This window comes from Leucopleurus acutus (assembly GCF_964270905.1).
Source record: "Leucopleurus acutus genome assembly, chromosome: 1".
Taxonomy (NCBI): domain Eukaryota; kingdom Metazoa; phylum Chordata; class Mammalia; order Artiodactyla; family Delphinidae; genus Leucopleurus; species Leucopleurus acutus.
Genome location: NC_139142.1, coordinates 62,529,106 through 62,543,237, shown reverse-complemented (window position 1 = coordinate 62,543,237; position 14,132 = coordinate 62,529,106). Strand labels below are relative to the sequence as shown.

The following is a 14,132-nucleotide window of genomic DNA, read 5'->3' as shown; positions in this document are numbered from 1 at the left end:
TGAAATAAATAAAAGAATAAATAAATAAAAGTAGGGAGGGGAAAAAAACTGGGGGAAAATGTCCAAAAATTTTCCAAACTTTATGAAAACTCTAAACCCACAAATCTAAGAATCTTGATGAACCCCATGGCAAGAAATATTGAGAAAACTGCACCATGGCACATCATAATCAAACTGCTCAAAACCAATGATGAAGAGAAAATCTTAAAAGCATCCAAAAAAATTAATTTTATATATATATAAATTATATATATATAAATTATATATATATATATATATATATATATATAATATATATATATACACACACACACATACAGAGGATAAAGATGACAGCAGACCTAGGGCCCCAGCGCCCGGGCCATGGCGGCGGCGGTGGCGGGAGCTGCTGTCTAAGCAGTGGCTGCGGACCGAGTGAACTCGGCCGGGGAGCCCGGGCACCGGGAGAGGCGTTGTGGTGGTGGGAGCGCAGACGGCTGGAGACTGCCTACCTCTCCTCCTCCCCGGCGGTGGAGCCCTCGTGGGGGGGGTCTGTGCCCGGTCACCATGACGACGCTGACGAATGCCCAGAATGAAAGCAAAACGTGGGAACTGAGTCTGTATGAGCTCCACCGGACCCCTCAGATGTGCCAGAGAGGTAGAGCAAGTATTACTATCTTCATTTGAAAGATAGTAAACAGGCTGAAATTACCTTCCCCGCTCCTCAGTTCCGCATGATAGGTCAGTGCATGTAAGACTCACCTTCAGAGTTTATTAAAAATGGAATTCCCGCTGGCCCCTACCTGTAACATTGCGATACAGTAATGGGATGGGACCCTAGAATCTTCACTTTTAACATGAATCCTAGAGGATTCTTATATAGGTAGTACCAGGACTGCACTGTAAGAAATTCTGTTGACCAAGTAAGTCTTCCACAGATGGAAAATCTGTGCCATGCCCATCCCTAGGCCTATCACCAAATCTCAGATCCTCCTATTCCAAAGCTCCTACTCTTAGAATTCCCAATTTCCTCAAGTGGACAACGTGAGGTACCCAGATTCTGATATCTCACTGTATTTCTCAAGACTCCAAGTTCATGGACCACTTGTTTCTAAAACCCCTTTCCCCCCAACCCACCCACTGCCTTTCCACTCATCGACACCTCCAGGAAGCCATCATGGATGGCACAGAGACTGCAGTTTCCCCTCGGTCGCTGCATTCAGAGCTCATGTGCCCCATCTGCCTGGACATGCTAAAGAATACGATGACAACCAAGGAGTGCCTCCACCGATTCTGCTCTGATTGCACTGTCACGGCCCTGCGCAGCGGGAACAAGGAGTGCCCTACCTGCGGAAAGAAGCTGGTATCCAAGCGGTCTCTGCGGCCAGACCCCAACTTCGATGCTCTGATCTCTAAGATCTACCCCAGCCGGGAGGAATATGAGGCCCACCAAGACAGGGTGCTCATCCGCCTCAGCCACCTGCACAACCAGCAGGTGCTGAGCTCCAGCACTGAGGAGGGGCTGCGCGTGCAGGCCATGCACAGGGCCCAGCATGTGAGATGGCGGATGCCTGGGTCAGATCAGACCACAACAATAAGTCAGGGGGAATGAGAACCGGGGGAGGGAGAGGGGGGTGGAGAGGACGTGAGCTCAGACTCTGCCCCTGACTGTGCCCCAAGCCCTGCTCCCAAGCGACCCCACAGAGGAGGCGCCGGGGGAGCAGTGTAGGGACAGAGGGAGGTGGCACTAGTGGGGTGGGTGTAGGTGCCGGTTCTGAAGACTCTGGTGACCGGGGAGGGACCCTGGGAGGAGGAACCTTGCCCCCCACCAAGCCCTCCTGGGGCTTCCAGTCCCCCAGAGCCAGGTGGAGAAACTGAGCTGGTGTTCCGGCCCCACCCCCTGCTCATGGAGAAGGGAGAATACTGCCAAACTAGGTATGTGAAGACAACTGGGAATGCCACAATGGACCATCTCTCCAAGTACTTGGCCCTGCGCACTGCCCTCGAACGGAGGCATCAGCAAGAGGCAGGGGAGCCAGGAGGGCCTAGAGGGGGCGCCTCTGACGCTGGAGGACCTGATGGGGGAGGCGGGGAGGGTGGGGGTGCCAGAGGAGGTGACTGCTCTGAAGAGCCTGCCTTGCCCAGTCTGGATGGTGTCAGCGAAAAGCAGTATACCATCTACATCGCCCCCGGGGGTGGAGCTTTCATGACACTGAATGGCTCGCTGACCCTGAAGCTGCTGAATGAGAAGTTCTGGAAAGTGTCCCAACCACTGGAGCTCTGCTATGCCCTCACCAAGGATCCAAAGTAACCCCGCAAGGGGACAGCCAGAGGATGGGGACCATGGGGTGTCCCTGAGTCCTGGCCCACCACCCAGCTTCTTTGTTCCCCAGAGTCCCCCAGCCCGGCCAGCCAGCAAGAGGACACAAATGAGGACGAGTGGCTTTTATACAATTATCTATATCAGATTCTTCTATATTGTACAGAGTGGGGCCTGCGCCCCCATCTACTGACTTTTCTGTTGCCCCCAACCTCCCATCCATGCAAGATGTTGGGAAGGGTGAAGAGCCCTTCCCTTCATGCCCTTCTACCAACAACAACAAATTTGCTTTTTTTCCTCTTCGGTGAGGGGAAAAAAAAAAAAAAAAAAGATAACAGCAGACTTCTTATCAGAAACAATGCAAGCAAAAAAACAGTGGAGTAAAATCTTTCAAGGACAAAGGAAAAAAGCCATCAACCAAGAATTCTAATCGTAGCAAAACATCTTTCAAAAAAGAAGGAAAAATGAAGACTTTTTAACATAAACAAAAGCATAAGGAATCCATCACCAGCAGACCATCATTACAAAACAAATGTTAAAGGAAATCCTTCCAACAAAAACAAAATGATGCTGGCTGGCTGGAAATATCTATCTCTGCAAAGGAATGAAGAGCGCTCAAAATGGTACCACATGGGTAAATATATATCTTTTTCCTCATTATTTAAAAGTATCTAAAAGATAACTGCTTGCTTAGACAAAACAATTACAGGGTTTACAACATGTATCAATATAAGTAAATGTATGACCAGAAAAGTATAAAGGCTGGGAAGAGAAATTAAAGTACACTCTGTAAAGTTCTTACACAACACAAGAAGTGGTAGAATATCACTTAATAGTAAGTAGACTCTGGGAAGTTGAAGATATATAAATCATACTATAAATCATATAACAACAACTAAAATAAAAGATTATAGCTAATAAGACAAAGACATTTTTTAAAAATCATAAATGTATTCAACTAATATAAAAAAAGGGAAAACAGAAAACTAAGAAAAGATAAGCCAAATAGAAAACAGCAAGATAACAGACACAAACTTAAATCAAACTCAAACAAATCAATAATGACTTTAAATGTATGTCATCCAGATCTAAATGGCAAGTTATTGGTCTGAATCTGAAATGAACAATTACAAGTAATGAGACTAAATCAGTAATCAAAAACCTCCTAACAAAGAAATGTCCAGAACCAGATGGCCTCACTGGTGAATTCTGCCAAACATTTAAAGAATTCATACCAATCCTTCTCAAACTCTTTTCCATATAATGGAAACAGAGGGAGTACTTCCAAACTCATTTTGCAAAGCAGGCATTACCCTGATAACATAACCAGACAAAATCACTACAGAGAAAGAAAAAAAAGAAAAGAAAAGAACGTTACAGGCCAATATACCTGGAAAACATAGATCCTTAACAAAACATTGGCAAACCAAACGCAACAATATATTAAAAGGATCATAACCATGATTAAGCGGGATTTATTCCAGGCATGCAAGAATGGTTCAAACATCACAAATTAACCAATGTGATTCACAGATTAACAAAATGAAGGTTAAAAGTCATATGATCATCTCAACAGATACAGAAAAAGCATTTTAAAAAAACTCAACATCACATTCATAATAAATACTCTCAACAAACTGGGTATAGAGGGAATGTACTGCCACATAATAAAGGTCATATATGACAAGCCTACAGCTAACATCATATTCAATGGTGAAAAGCTGAAAGAGCAAGGTGCCCACTCTCATCACTCCTATTCAACACAGTATTGGAAGTCCTAGCCAGAGCAATTTGGCCAAAGAGGCAAGAAAAAGAAAAAATAAAAGCCACCAAAATCTGAAAGGAAGAATTATACCTGTTTCTATTTGCACATGACATGATCTTATAATATAGAAAACCCTAAAGACTCCACTAGAAAACTATCAGACTAATAAATGAATTCAGTACAATTACACAATACAAAATCAACATACAAAAATCAGTTGTGTGGAAATGTAAATTTGTGCAGTCACTATGAAAAATAGTATAAAGGTTCCTCAAAAAGTTAACAATAGAGGGACTTTCCTGGCAGTCCAGTGGTTAAGACTCCACGCTACCACTGCAGGGGGCATGGGTTTGATCCCTGGTTGGGAAACTAAGATCCCACCTCAGGCGGCGTGGCCAAGAAATTTTAAAAAATGTTAAAAAAAAAAAAGGGGGGAACTTACCTTGTGACGCAGTGGTTAAGAATCCACCTGCCAATGCAGAGGACACAGGTTCAATCCCTGGTCCAGGGAGATCCCACATGCCACGGAGCAACTAAGCCCACATGCCACAACTACTGAGCCTGCGCTCTAGAGCCCACAAGCCACAACTAGTGAGCCCACGCACCACAACTACTGAAGCCCACATGCCTAGAGCCTGTGCTCTGCAACAAGAGAAGCCACCGCAATGAGAAGCCCACGCACCACAACGAAGAGTAGCCCCCACTTGCCGCAACTAGAGAAAGCCCACACACAGCACTGAAGACCCAACACAGCCAAAAATAAATAAATAAATATTTTTTTAAAAATTAACAATAGAACTACCACATGATCCAGCAATTCTACTTCTGGGTATATACCCAAAGGAGACGAAACCACTACTTTGAAGAGATATCTGCACTCCCATGTTCAGTGCAGCATTATTTACAACAGCCAAGACATGGAAACAACCTAAGTGTCTGGCAACAGATGAATGGATAAAGAAAATGTGATATATACTCATTTGTATGGACATGTGTATGTCCATACAAAGGAATATTATTCAGTCAAAAAAAAAGAAGAAAATCCTGTCATTTGCTACAGCATAGGTAGACTTTGAGGGCATCATGCTAAGTGAAATAAGACAGAGAAAGACAAATATTGTATGATCTCGTTTATATGTGAAATTTAAAGACAGCCAACTCATAGAAACAGAGAACAGAATGGTGGTTGAGGCAGGAGGTAGGGGTGGGGAAAATGGGTGAAGAGAGTGAAAAGGTATAAATTTTTAGTTATAAGATAAATAAGTTCTGGGGATATAATGAACAGCACAGTGACAAAGAAAAAAAAGTCATCCAACATCTCAATTCAAAGGCCGAGATTCTTAGATTAGAATAAAAATTAAGACTCAAATATATACTGCCACCAAGAAATCCACTTTATATAAAGAAACAAATAGATTAAAAAGACAAGAAAATATATACTAGTCAATGAAAGCAGAAGTCTATATATTACTATCAAAGTAGATTCCAGAGCAAAGACTATTACCAAGGTTAAAGATATCATTTCATAATGCTAAAGAACTCAATTTATCAAGAGGAAATAATAACCCTAAATGTTTAGACACCTAATAACAGAGCTTCAAAATACATTAAGCAGAATCTGATAGAACTCAAAAAGAAATAGACAAACCCCCAATTACAGTCAGAAATTTCAGTCCCCCCATCAATAATTTGTAAAAACAAGGAGACAAATTCAGCAAGGATATAGGAGACCTGAACAATACTATCAAACAACTTATCCTGACATTTTTCAAACACTCAACCCACCAAAAGCAGTATACTGTTTTCAAGCGAATATGGAACATCCATCAAGTTAAAACATATTCCTGACTGTCAAATTTCGATAAATTTTAAAGAATTCAAGTCATAAAACATGTTTTCTGACTATAATGAAATCAAATTAGAAATCAATAACAGAAAGATATCAGGATAATCCACCAATATTTGAAGCTAAAAAACACACTTGTATGGATCAAAGAAGAAATCAAAAGGGGAGTTAGAACACATTTTGGACCTAGCTGTAAATGAAAATACAAAATACCATAATTTGTGGGATGCTGTTTAGGGGAAAATTTATATCACCAAATGCCTACATTAGACAGAAAAAGGTCTCAAATCAATAACCTCAGTTTACACTTTAAGAGGCTACAAAAAGAGCAAATTAAACTAAGACTAAGCAGAAAAAGGGAATAATAAAGACCAAAGCAGAAATCAATGAAATAAAAACAGAAAAACAGAGAAAAATCAATGAAGCCACAAACTGGTCCTTCTAGACAATCAATAAAAGAGATAAGCCTCCAGCCAGAGTGATCAGGAAAGAAAGACAAATTAGGAATAAGAGGGGTGACATCATCACAGATTCTATAGTTATCAAAGGACAATAACGGAGCATTATAAACAACTTTATACCTATAAATTTGACAACTTATATGAAATCGGAAAATCCCTTGAACGATACAAACTACCAATGTTCTCTCAAGAAGAAACAGATAACCTGAACAGCCCTCTATTAAAGTAGTTAAAAACCTTCCCTCAAAGAAAACTCCATATCTAGATGGCTTCACTGGTGAATTCTACCAAACATTTAAGGAAAAAAAATGATACTAATTTTACATGAACAATTCCAGAAAACTGAAAAGAAAGGAATGCTTCTCAATTAATATTATGAGGCTAACATTACCTGTTATAAAAAAGCAAAAACATTACAAGAAAAGTACAGACCAATATCCCTCATAAACATAATTACAAAATTACAAATGTTTTAGAGTATCAAATCCAACAATATATAAAAATGACATATCACAATCAACTTAGGTTTGCAGAGGATTGCAGAGTTGATTTAACACTTGAAAATTCATGACTATAATTTATCACATTAAGAGAATGAAAAAAAATTTAAAAACCTGTTAACCTCAATAGAAACAGAAAAAGCATTTGACGTATCTAATATCTATTCTTGATGAAAACTCTCAGCAAACTAGAAAGAGAATAAAACTTTCTCAACATGACAAAGGGCATCTATAAAAACCTACAATTAACATCATATTGTATGGTAAAAAACTGATCACTTTACCCTCAAGATCAAGAAAAAGACAAGGATGTCCACTCTCACCACTTCTATTCTACACTGTGCTAGAGATTCCAATAAGTTCAAGACAAGAAAAAGATATAAAGGCATCCAGGTTAAAAAGAAGCAAGACCATCTTTATTCACAGACAATGAGATCATGTATGTAAAAAACAAAAAATCCCATGAAATCTATAAAATACTAGTAAGTGCGTTTAGCAAGGTTTCAGGATACAAGCTCAATATACGAAAATCAACTGCACTTCCTTTTACTAGCAATCAGAAATAGTCATGAAGGGGCTTCCCCGGTGGTGCAGTGGTTAAGAGTCTGCCTGCAAGTGCGGGGCACACGGATTCGATCCCTGGTCTGGGAAGATCCCACATGCCGCAGAGCAATTAAGCCCATGCGCCACAACTACTGAGCCTGAGTTCTAGAGCCCGCAAGCCACAACTACTGAGCCCACGCATCTAGAGTCTGTGCTCGGCAACAAGAGAGGCCACCTCAATGAGATGCCCACGTACCACAATGAAGAGTGGCCCCCGCTCACCACAACTAGAGAAAAGCCCGCATGCAGCAACGAAAACCCAACGCAGCCAAAAATAAAATAAATAAAATAAATTTTTTTAAAAAATGGTCATGAAGATATCATTTACAATGGTATCAAAAGTAGAAAATATTTAGGGATAAGTGACAAAAGATGTGTAAGACCTGTAGATTAAAAAGTATAAAATGCTGCTAGAGAAATTAAAGAAGCCCTATATAAAATGAAGAAACATACCTTGTTCATGAGTCAGAGAATTCAATATTGTCAATTTTTCCCAAAGTGACCTACAAATTCATCACAATCCCGATCAAAACCCCAGCAAGAATTTGTTTGTTTGTTTATTTATTTATGAGAAACTGACAAGCTAATTTTAAAACCCATACAGGAAGGTAAAGGACCTGGCATAGCTCCCTCCCACCACTCCAAAAAAACACAAACCTTTGAAAAAGAAGAACAAAGTTGGAGGGACAACACCATCTAATTTCAAGATTTATTATCAAGTTATGGTAACAACAACAAAAAAAGCCACTGTGGTACAGGCATCAACACAGACAAACAGATCACCAGAACAAAACAGAGTCCCAAAATAGAACCATACATATATAGAAAACTGAGTTTTGGAAAAAGTACAAAGGCAATTCAATGGAGAAAGGGCAGTCATTTTCAACAAATGGTGCTGGAAAATTTGGATATCCATATGCAAAAAAATAAACTTCAATCCATACCTCAAACCATATTTGCAGAGTTCACTCAAGATGGATCACAGACCTAAATATAGATCCTAAAATTTTAAAACTCTAGAAGAAAACATAGGAGAAAATTTTTGTGACCTTGACTTTGGGCAAAGATTTCAGATACAACACCAAAAGCATGAACCATAAAAGAAAAACTTGATACATTGACTTTATCAAAATTAAGAATTCCTACTCCTTCTAAGAAAATGATAGAATTAAAAGACATCCAAAGACTGGGGGAAAAAAAAATCTTTGCAAATCATGTATCTGATAAAGTACTTGTATCCAGAATATATACAGAATTTTCAAAACTAAATAAGAAAGCAAAAAACTCAATTTAAAAATAGGTGAAAGATTTGAACTTGATTTCATCAAAGAAGTTATACAATGGCAAATTAAGCACATGAAAAGAAGCTCAATGTTATTAGATACCAGGGAAACACTAATTATATCCACTACATAACTTATTATAGTGGCTGACAAGAGAAAGAAATACCATACCAAGTGGTGTTGGTGCATTTGTGGAGGAACTAGAACTCTCACACACTGCTTGTAAGGATGTAAAATGGTAAAAATACAAAAAACAGTATATCAGCTTCTAAAAAGAAACACACAACTGCCATAGGATCCATCCATGCCATTCCTAAGTATTTATTCCAAGAGAAAAGAAAGCATATATCTATATAACACGTACATCTCACAGCAGTTTTATACGGAATAGTCCAAAACTGAAAACCCACATGTCCATCAACATGTGAATGGGATAATCAAATTATAACATATCCATACAATGGAATATTACTCAGCAATAAGAGCAAAGTACTATAGACACACCACCACAAAACAAACAGAGGAATTTCAAAGTATGCTGAGTAGAAGAAACCAATCAAAAAAGAGTAAATACTGTTAATTCCATATATATATAAAATACAAACTAATGTAGAGGAGAGCAGATCAGTGGTTGCCCAGGGAAGGGGTAGGATGGCAGGCAAGGAAGGGTGAGAGGAAGGGATTACAAAGGGCAAAAGGAAACTTTGGGAGGTTACAGATATATTTATTTTCTTGATTGTCTATGTTCCTAATCTTGATTGTCATGACGGCTTCACAAGGTATATGTATGTCAAAAATATGTATATGTATAGGTATATGTATGTACTCAATTACCCCAATGTTCATAGCAGCATTATTTACAATGGAAACAACCTAAGTGTTCATCAATGGATGATAGGATAAAGAAGATATTGGTGTATATACACAATGGAATGCTACCTAGCCACAAAAAAGAATGAAATATTGCCATTTGTAGCAACATGGGTGGACTTGGAGGGTATTACACTAAGTGAAATAAGTCAAAGAAAGACAAATACTGTATGATATCACTTATATGTGGAATCTAAAAAATACAAGAAAACAGTGAATATAACAAAAACAGCAGCCTCACAGATATAGAGAACAAACTAGTAGTCACCAGCGGGGAGAGGGAAGGGGGGAGGTGCAATATAGGGGTAGGGGATTAAGAGGTACAAACTACTATGCATAAAATAAGCTAAAAGGATATATTGTACAACATGGAGAATATAGCCAATATTTTATAACTATAAATGGAGTATAACCTTTAAAAATTGTGAATCACTGTATTTTATACCTGTAACTTATATAATATTGTACATCACCTGTACTTCAATTTTTGAAAAAGCATTCAATTATATGCTTTAAATATGTGTGATTTATTTTGTCAATTACACCTCAATAAAGCTACTAAAAAGAATGATCCAACAATAATCAATATATTTATTAGCTAATAAGCGCTTATCTTTTTTTTTTAAGTTGAGAAGACTGAACTGTTACCTTGCCATACAAGAAAATTATCAATAACATTTACTCAATATCCACTTCATGCCGAGAATTATGTTAGCCATTTAGTTAGATACCAAGTTACCTGCTAACTTACTATCATTATCTTAAGGCCATTAATTGTTAAAAAAAAACCAAAAAACAGAGGGGGCAGGGGGAGAGGTCAACATGAAACTTCAGCAACTAGACAAGGCCTTATTTCTATTTTTTAATAATTCTAACTTCCAGTTCCTAAAAATCAAACACACAGCAATATCAATAAACACAGTAGATTTAAATCTAAATCCTCCAAGTTCTATAAATTCATCTGGAATTGCCCTTTAGTGAGAACACATGCCAGGACAAAGGCTTACACCAGATGTTTAAATTATGTTCTCATATATTGGGATGCACTGAATTCTATAAATACCCTGGGTGAATGGCAGTTCCATTTAAAGGTTAAAAATACAGTTTAGATGGGACCAAACAAAAGTCAAAATCCTGTGTAATTGGCGATGCCCCATTATTCTGCAAACTAGTTTCCTCACAGTGTTCACTTTATGTAAAACCTGCACTTAACTTGCAAAAAGGATCTGAAGCGGCTCTCCCATCTGCAAAATGGGAGAACTCGAAGACACCTTTCAGTCTTTGCCATTCTACTCTCTCCCACTCATTTTCTTAGGAATCACATTAATCGTATTTCAAACAAAGTAACTGTAACCACTTAAAGATACAGAATATTTTATTCAATTAATTAATATGTTCGAACCAAGTGCAGGATTTGGAGGTCCAACTGTTTTTGTTCTATATTTTGACAAGGTTTACCTCAGCACCATTGACATCTGAAGCTAGAATATTGTTGTGAGGGATTATCCTGTGCGTTTCAAGATGTTTAGCAGCATACCTGCTACCCACTAGATGCCAGTAGCACCTCTCTCCAATTGTGACAACCGAAAGTGTCTCCAGACATTCTCACTGTCCCCAGGGGAGCAAAATTGTCCCTGGTTGAGAATTACTGTTCTAAAATGAGTGCAGTAATCTCTCCGTATGGACCTCCTCCACTCACGGGGCAGGGAGTATCTGAAAGCACAAAGTCCTCCATTTGAAGGTTCATAAGGGTATTTTAAATGTTTATGTACAGTATATGCTCCATCTAAAAATAAATAAAATAAATTTCTAAAAAGCAAAGGGTTTTTTTTTAAAAAAAAAAACTATTGTTTTGTTTTCAAACTGAGAAATCTAGGCACTACAAAATATCTGATATGTATGACCTCTTAATTCAGACCACGTCTCCAGGGTGGAAAAAAAACTTCTATGCCAAAGAAGTATATATGAACTATTTCTTAACCATTCCATAACTAAAGAACTGTGGCAGTTAATTTAGGAAATGTCAATACTCTATTGGAACTCAACTTTATAGCTCTGCCATTACCCAGCCTACAGTTTGTCCCAAGTAGGTATCAAATTCCATTAAGTCTTCAATTTCAAACTGCCATTATCTGTGATAAATCTCCTACATCCACACATTAACTTTCCCTGTCTCAGTCCCCTAGCCAAATTTTTCTTCAACAGCTTAACTCTCAAGTAGAATTTAAATAAAAAGATGACAACCTCAACTATATTTAGAAGATTTATATTTTCTTGAAAAAAATCTTTTTACATTGCTAAACTGGATTTAACTGCTTTCTTACTATTCCACAGGAATAAACACAATTTACTTGTGATATAGATTTGCTGCCATCAATGTAGAAAGAGTAAAAATCAAACTGGAGACATGAAATCTGGGTTCCAGTTCTGGCTCTGCCTCCTAGTAGCGGGATGACCACTTAACATTCCCAAACTTCAACTTTCTCATTTGTAAAAAATGGAGGAGAATAATTTAACTAACTCTAGAGTTATTGTGAGGATTAATTATAATTTACGTGAAGTCATTCTGTAAACAGTAAAGTACCATACAAATGTTAGGTATTGGTGTTATCCTGTTGGTATGAGTAAACCATAAGTAGAGAAACATGCACCTCAAATAAAAGACATGTCACTGAATAAACGTCATTTTTCGAAACGAACATTCTTTAGGAAGAGAGCCTGAGATGATAAACTCTCAACTAGGATTCAGGCATCTGGGTTCTAAACTCAGTTCTGCCATTAACTCTCTGCATCAACAAAGGCAAACTAACTTTCCTCTTCACCTCAGATTTCATCTAAAAAGATCCAAGTATGGGACCAGTTGTTCCATAAGTATTATTACAGCCCTTACCAGCCCGAGAAATGACCAAGCGTCCAAAAAATTCCTTTAACACCATATCCACAACTCAAAGAGCAGTTTGGTCGGCCAGCAAAACAGAGGGCAACAGACGGTAAGAAAATTTTAATTAAAAATAGAATTCTATATAATTCTCGAAAAGCAAAGGAAGCTATAAACTACCTTGTTTTCTATAATTAATAATAGTTCCACCTCTAAATGATAGTAATTATGAACAAGGTGCATTAACAAGGGCGGGTCTCTTTCCCACAAGCTTTTTGGGAGCCACCCATTTCCCAAAGAGGTATAACTGCTTCCTCTTTGCTCTCCTTAGCCAAAAAACTTGAAAGATTAAGGCTTATATTGTCTGAGATTTTTTTTTTTTTCATTTCACTTGGGTGGGGATGGCGGTAGTCATCTGACAAACATATCCTATAAACACCATTATCCGCAACACCAAGTCTCCCGAAAGACTAAAAATAATCTAAGTCTTTAGAGTAATAAGTGTTTTTAAAAAAGAGTTCGGGTTATTAAATCAAAATGAGAAAAACCCGTGTTAGTGTGACTAGTGCTTGCCAACTGCCAAGGGTTCCCCTCCCCAAATTATCCGCCCTCCCGCGTCTCTGCAGAGGCGACGCCTCGCCCTCTACTCCCGCATCGCGCCAGGGCGGAGGGAGAGTCCCCAGGGGCTCCCAGGAGAGGGAAGGCCGGACAACCCAGGCCTCCAGGCGCCACCACCCCTCGCCCCTCACCGATGACAATGCGCAGGTGCTTGAGGCGGGTCAGCGCGTCCTTCTTGGTGTCCAGCACCTTCTGGGTAGACTTCTTCACGTCTCCGTGCGGCTTCTTGGAGAACATCCTGCCTCCGCCACGGCCGACTCCGGCCCCCTCCCGGCCCGGTCCCGGCGGCGGAAAGTGGAGGGAATGGGCGGAGGGAGACTAGCGTGAGCGGCTCATTCACTCCCCAGCCGTGCGGGCCCCGGCGCGGCCGACTCCTCCCAGATCCAGGCCAGTGCCGCCACCTCCACCCGCCTCGCGCGGCGGCTGCAAAGCACCTTCGGCTCCGGCTCCAATATGGCGGCTTCCCTCTCCCAGCCCTACACGGAGCAAAGGAGACCCAGGCGGGTCGACCGCCTTCGCCGCCGCCGCGGCTGCCGCTCGCCGCCACAGGCCGGGGCCCGGTACCCAGGACCCGGAGCCGCGGAGGTGGGGCTCTCGGCGGCAGCGGCACCACTCCTCTCTCCCTGAGGCCCCCTTAAGGTTAAAGATTCTTTAGCAGCTTAGACTCTGTAGAGGCCGACACAGAGACTGAGCGTGGTGATGGGTTTCACGACTTTGCCGTCGGTGGCGAATGGTCCCCGTGGCAACCGCCTTCTGACGTCAAGGGTTCTTGACGTCATGCCAGCGTGAGATCACCCGTGACATTACCCCGCTTTGGTTTCCTGTGCAAGCAGCCAGAGGAGGAGCCCGAGAAAGTCAGGGAAGATAATTCCTGCGTGCGCTTTTGTAAGCCTAGTGACTCAGACAAGCTCCCCGAGTAGTTTTTGTGTTTTAAAAGTCCTCCGCCTGTCTCTGCTGTTTACTATGTAAATTAAGAAGTAACTTAAGAACATAGCACCAAAACAGATGT

The 14,132-nt window shown here is 40.2% G+C and overlaps 1 protein-coding gene and 1 pseudogene across 2 annotated transcripts in view; one reads left to right on the top strand and one right to left on the bottom strand.

Moving 5' to 3' along the window:
* RALGAPA1 (Ral GTPase activating protein catalytic subunit alpha 1) overlaps window positions 1-13,768 on the bottom strand; it is a 220,419-nt gene extending 206,651 nt beyond the window's left edge. The window contains exon 1 of the mRNA XM_082844727.1: window positions 13,255-13,768. Within this exon, the coding sequence (XP_082700853.1) occupies window positions 13,255-13,360 (106 nt within the window). The 5' untranslated portion in view covers window positions 13,361-13,768. The remainder of the gene's footprint in view (window positions 1-13,254) is intronic.
* Window positions 547-2,856, top strand: LOC309965275 (E3 ubiquitin-protein ligase RING1-like; annotated as a pseudogene). Its single transcript has 2 exons — window positions 547-624; window positions 1,148-2,856. The product of its transcript is annotated as an E3 ubiquitin-protein ligase RING1-like (transcript).
* Window positions 13,769-14,132: the final 364 nt, after the last annotated feature.